This window comes from Myotis brandtii, unplaced genomic scaffold (assembly GCF_000412655.1).
Source record: "Myotis brandtii unplaced genomic scaffold, ASM41265v1 scaffold1112, whole genome shotgun sequence".
Classification (NCBI taxonomy): Eukaryota; Metazoa; Chordata; class Mammalia; order Chiroptera; family Vespertilionidae; genus Myotis; species Myotis brandtii.
Window position 1 is genome coordinate 378,109 of NW_005353800.1, and position 5,292 is coordinate 383,400.

Here is a 5,292-nt window from a genome sequence, read left to right on the forward strand (position 1 = left end):
TAGAGCAAGTCCTCCCTCCTCCCCGCCGCCTGCCGCCGCCGCCGCCGCCGCCGCCACAATCTCCTGGGCCGTCACCGCCTACTCCCCGGGCGCAGAAGCCTCCGAAACTCGACCAAAGACTAGGAGCCGCCACGTCACCCACACGTAACCCCACCCCCGCTGACTAGAGGGCGGTACCACGCCTATTCCAGCCCAGCACCCCCGGGGACACGCCCCCCACCCAAATACAAGAACGACTCCACTCTCCCATTGGCTAGGCCGCTGTCGTGACCCCGCCCCTAGGAACTAGAGCGGCGGCCCATTGGGCGGGGCCAGCCTCTGGGGAGGAGCCTTAAAGAGACCGCAGCCCGGGTGGTGCGGGCAGAGGGCAGCAGAGGCACAAGCGCTCCGGCTAGTACACGTTAGAAACTTTATTCTCTGGAAGCTGGGGAGGACTGAGGGCCGGGCAGGGGTCATCCCTTCTCCGGCTCCTCCCGGATTTCCTCCGGGTTCTCCTGGAACGTACACCCATGCTTGATTGACTGCCTCTTGGCTGTCCGCGAGCCCCGACGGCTGAACAAGGACAGCCGCCGCCACAGCACGGTGATCAAAAGGCTTTCGTTAGACTTGGGCTTCTGGTGGTCCGACGAGTTCTCATCGACCTCCTCGGTGTCTGCGAGGATGAAGCGGCCGCTGAACGCCCCTGACCCCTCTCCCGTTCCCTGAGCACCCCAGCTGTGTTTCTGTTCCCACCTTCCTCGACTTCCTCCGATCTGGCCGATCTGGCTGCCTTGGGCTTCCCACTGGGGGTTTTCACGTCCTTGTCTTGGCAGCAGCCCATGGCCCGCTAGGGCCCGGCTCGCCCGGCACTCGGTGCCACCACTCCAGCCCACTGGCTCCCACCGCTTTTGTGACGTCAGAGATCCCGCCGCCCCAGCTCCAGAGAGCAGCCGCCCCTTTAACTTCTCCCATCACAAAAGGCGCAGGGTCATGATGGGTGTCAGCTGTTTATTTACAAAGTGAGCTCAGGCCCCTCAGGGGCTGGCAGAGCCAGGCCGCTTCTTCTTTCTCCGCCCGGTTGGGAAGACCCCTGATGTCTGCTCCAAAGCAGGGCGCTGGCGCTTGGCAGCTGCCTCCAGGGAGGCCCAAAGTTCATCTGCCTCTGCGTCTTCCGAGGACAACTTAGCCGGCTCTGGAGGCTCTGGCGGCTCATCCTAGTGAGTGGAGAAAAGCTTAGGAGTCGGGCACAGGCAGACCCACAGGGGAGGGGGCTCTTGGTTCCAACCTTCCCAGACCCATCTGCTTACCTCCCAGTTATCCCTGCCTGACAGAAGAAGGCAGTTCAGCTGAGACTTCAGATAAACCTGCAAGAGACCAGGGACCTTAAGGAGTCAAACACAGTGAAATGGACAGAAGTATGAGTGGGGGGCACAGGAGACAGCAGGCTCTCACCTTGTGCTCCAGGCCCCGTGGATTCCGGATCCTGTGTACCCTCAGGATTCTGTCCAAGCCACAGGAGGCTAGGAGAGGCTTCGAAGGGTGGCACTGGAGCCCTCTGACACTGCCTGCCAGCCCCTTCAGGCAGCCCAGTAGGCGCCCTGGAGAAAGGGGGAGGCGTTAGGCGAGCCACGCCACCAGTAGTATTTATTGTTGAAATCACTTTTTATTTCGGGATTTAATTCCTAACATAACACTGAGATAGGAGTTACCATTATATCCATTTTACAGGTCAACTATGCACAGGGAGTTGAAGTAACATGCCCAAGGTCATACAGCTTTTGAAACCAGATTTGGAACCCAGACAAACTGATGCCTAAATGAGGGTTCAACTGCCCCAGGGACTGCCCCACCCTCCTGCAAGGCTCCCCAGTCCACTACCTTGCCGAAGGTCAATTTCTGCCAGCTGCCCATGAGTGTTTCCTACAATCACCGAGCTGAAAGGAGAGCAGAGGCAGGTGGGGTCCGCAGGAGCCTCCTGAAGCCCTGACCCCACTCCTGCCCTCTAAACACTCACTTGCCCCCGGGAGTGAGAGTCATAGCGGTCAGCGGGTACTCTCCATAGGTGGCCTCGAGGACTGGCCGGCGTTGTGGGGAGGCTGGATCATAGACACGGACCTGGAAGAAGACTTAACTGTCACAAGGGTACCCTCACCCTGTACCCCCACATCTTCACCCCACACCCCATCTTCACACCCTCCTTCATATAGTGCTTTCCTGTTTATGATCCACTCTTAGAGAAACTTTCTCATTTGAGTGTGTGTGTGTGTGTGGGGGCGGGGGAGAACAGCTTAGCAGCATAAATGGACAGGGCAGAGGGGAGTGACCCCCCCAGGTGGGGAAGTGGCAGCATTCCCTGGTCTTCATGCGTGACCATCCCATCCCCCAGTACTCCCATCTTGGTGGAATGGAAAAGCAAGTCAGTCCAATTGTCAGCGGATGCTGAATTTCAAGCCCAGAGGTTTAGCCTGAACAAGGGAGGACAGAGGAAGTCCTCAAGTGTATTTGTAGCAGAAGCAAATCACCAAGATCAGACTTCAATATGCAGGGCAAAGGCAACAGCAAATCCATGACCCAGTCCTGCCTGGGTCAGGGCTGTAACGATCCCCAGCCGGGCCCTTCCTATGGGGCTGAGGAGCTGAGGCCAGAGGAGAGGCAAGCCTGGGTCCTGCAGCAAATCAGAGGCTGCATCAGGACCAGAGACCCAGTTCTCTGGACATGCAGCCCAATGTCCTCTCGTGACACCTGCTGTAAATCTACTGTGAAGGAAATGCTCCCTCCTCCCCTGCCCTCCTCTCTTCCAGGTGGAAGAACATGAAGAGTCCTAGTTCAGAAAACGCCATCCCAGAACACAGTAAGAGAAGGCTACGGGGCTGAAGTGGACAAAGGCGTGCTCCCTCCTCTGAGAGCTCAGGTTTGGGAGGGTGGTGAGAAGGATGGCTGTGACAAAGGATGGGGCAGAACCTCTGCAGGGGGCTGTTTCTTTAGGAGGCTGCTTAAGCCCAGTAGGAGGTCAGGGTGGGGTGGTACCTCACCTGGTGGTACCCTGTACAGGTGACGAGCTTCTGCGACTCAGGGAGGAACTGTATGTCCTGGTCCCAGATGGGAACTCGCAGGTCAAGCCAGTCATTCCGTACCTGGGGGAGCGGGTCAATGGGGGACAGGGCTGTGGCGAGCTAGTGTGCCCCTCCCTGTCGCCCTCCGTCATCATCCCCTAAAGCCCATCTGGTCTCTGACGCATGGTCAGCGGCCCCAGCCTCCCTGGGTCCGAGGTCACTCACGTTCTTGGCTCTGAACACAGGCTCCTCAGACCCCTGCAGGTCCCACACCTTCAAAGCATTCTCCTTCCCACCTGTGGCAACTACGTGGGGGTGCACTGGGTCTTGCCGCATCCTACACACCCCAGGGCCCACCCTCAGTTCCAGGAGCTGAAAAGAATGAGAGATGAGAGGGGAAATGAGAGTCAATTCCTGGATCCCTAATCCTCCTCCCCCAAAGCCCTCATTCAACTCCTACCCTGGCTCCCACCTTCCCCAACCACGAGGATCAGGGCAGGGGAGCCTCACTGGGTCAGAGGAGGTCTCCTTGTCGTTGTCACCCCAGACGCGGAGAACCCCAGAATCCACACATGTGATGAGGGTGCTGCAGGGAGAGGAAGGATAGAGTCAGGGTTAAAAAAAAAAAAAATGTGAAAATATTCTTTCTCTAAGCCCAGTCGACCCACCCCCACATTAACTAGACCCCCAACCAGCCCTCCTCCTCAGAAAGCCTCCAGGTAACGTAGGTCTGGACAATTTTTGGCTTCAGTGTATATTATTTCATTTCCTTGACAGAGTGAGGTTTTATAAGTGAAGAAACGGAGGCTCTGAGCCATTAAAAGGTTTGCCCACTCAGCAAATGTCAGAACCAGAAATCAAGTCCGTGATGCTCCAACGCAAAGTGCCTTTGTAACCCACAGCTACATCTAGGGGCACCTGGCCCTGCCCGTCTTTCTGAACCTTTCTCCGGTCACCAGGGGTCAGGATCAGTAACTCTGCAAGGACTGAAATGGCACCGGTCGGGAGTTAGGGTTTGGCCAAAGTCAAACACCAGCTTCAGTTCCCTGTCTGGGCTCCACGTGCTCACTGTCAGTCTCCCCCACAGTGTACTCCTCCCAAGGAGCCCAAGCGAGAGTCTCCCTAGAAGCTGCCAGCCCCAGCCTATGCTCTTTCTCACATTGCCCACCCTCTCCACCTTGGTTCAGGGTCTATATCGCCTGCCTGGGCTGTGGCAATAGTCTCCCAACTGCTCTCTCCCCAGCTCATCCTCCACACCCCTACAGGCTCACAGCTTGGGCCACAGCCCTGCTGCTCAAAAACCAGTAACTCGCCACCGCCTACAAGACAAAAATGGCACGGACAGCCCTCTACAATGAATCCCAACCTACCTTGTCCATCTCGTGTTAAAATGCTTCCTCAGCGTCCACCCCGCCAAATGCAATTTATCTTCCCTGCGAGGTACCCTGTGGCCTGACACCAATCCTTGGCCTCTGCCCAGGCAGCAGCCTCTTTCTAAAATGCCCTCTTCTCTCCACTGTCAACATTTTACCAATCCTTCAAGGCCTGCCTTAAGCTTCTCACTCCCCGAGCCTCCTAGACCTCACCTGCCAGAATTAGAGCCACCAAACCCACACAGCCTGCCCACAACCTCCTCTTCATTTAGGAAGAAAGCGAGGCCAGTCACTAGCCGCCAGCACTTTCCTCCTAACTTTCCTTTGGGAGCTTCCTCACATTGTGAGTGGCTGTGAGTCCCCAGTTAAAGGCATCCTCTGAACTATGAACTGACTTGCTCAGGGTCACTCAAAAGGTTATGGAATCAGGAGAAAATCCCTCGGGGTGCAAACGGTGTAACAGCGGGTACTGTGCGTGTCTGGGTTACTGCAGCCCTCGCATTCTGCAATGCCTGGCACTCGGCAGGGGTTCAATAACCGCTCGTTACAGGCATGAACGCAAGAAGGCAGGACACACGCCCCTGTCTCCGAGGCCAGGTCCGAGCCCCCTAAGGGTTGATGGCCATTCCTCGGCCGTCCCACGGGAGCCTCTGCGCTCTCCCTACCCGTTCAGCGAGGGGCTCAGGCTTACCCGTCCGCCTGGGCGAGGCCTCGGAACGTGCCCTCCCCGCCGGGGCAGTGCCTCTGGCCCCGGAATCTGCCCTCCTCGATGCTGAAGTGCCTCACTGTCCGGTCGGCACAGCCCATCAGGATCTGCGGGTAGAGGAGGGCAGGAGGGATGGAGGGCGGGATGGCAAGGACCGCGAGGCTGCCGGCCCCCCGGCCCC

General features: G+C 57.7%; 2 protein-coding genes across 4 annotated transcripts in view; both read right to left on the bottom strand.

Annotated features, from left to right (window-relative positions):
* STX5 (syntaxin 5) overlaps positions 1-168 on the bottom strand; it is a 15,587-nt gene extending 15,419 nt beyond the window's left edge. The window contains exon 1 of one of the 2 annotated variants that reach the window (XM_014545168.1): positions 16-168. The gene's annotated coding sequence lies outside the window, so the exon portion shown is untranslated. Of the gene's footprint in view, positions 1-14 lie in introns of both variants that reach the window. The other variant, XM_014545172.1, reaches the window with a different exon arrangement.
* An 805-nt stretch (positions 169-973) lies between these two features.
* Positions 974-4,425, bottom strand: WDR74 (WD repeat domain 74). Of its 2 annotated transcripts, none has more exons than XM_014545182.1 (9): positions 4,403-4,425; positions 3,543-3,618; positions 3,258-3,404; positions 3,012-3,113; positions 1,994-2,094; positions 1,858-1,913; positions 1,432-1,577; positions 1,287-1,343; positions 974-1,193 (listed from the first exon to the last, which is right to left on the bottom strand). In XM_014545182.1, the coding sequence occupies exons 3-9, from the start codon at positions 3,366-3,368 to the stop codon at positions 1,014-1,016; spliced, it is 753 nt and encodes a 250-aa protein (XP_014400668.1). In that variant the 5' UTR covers positions 3,369-3,404; positions 3,543-3,618; positions 4,403-4,425; the 3' UTR covers positions 974-1,013. The 2 variants fall into 2 exon arrangements, with proteins under 2 accessions (XP_014400668.1, XP_014400662.1); XM_014545176.1 differs by having other exon boundaries at positions 3,505-3,618; positions 4,403-4,420.
* Between the last annotated feature and the right edge of the window lie 867 nt (positions 4,426-5,292).

Bases quoted from the DNA above. Each gene is read 5' to 3' on its own strand.
- WDR74 (XM_014545182.1), bottom strand. From the start codon at position 3,368: ATGCGGCAAGACCCAGTGCACCCCCACGTAGTTGCCACAGGTGGGAAG. The intron at 1,914-1,993 runs GTGAGTGTTTAG...CTCTCCTTTCAG, and splicing joins ACTCTCACTCCCGGGGGCAA to CTCGGTGATTGTAGGAAACA. The intron at 1,344-1,431 runs GTGAGAGCCTGC...GGTCTCTTGCAG, and splicing joins CACGGGGCCTGGAGCACAAG to GTTTATCTGAAGTCTCAGCT.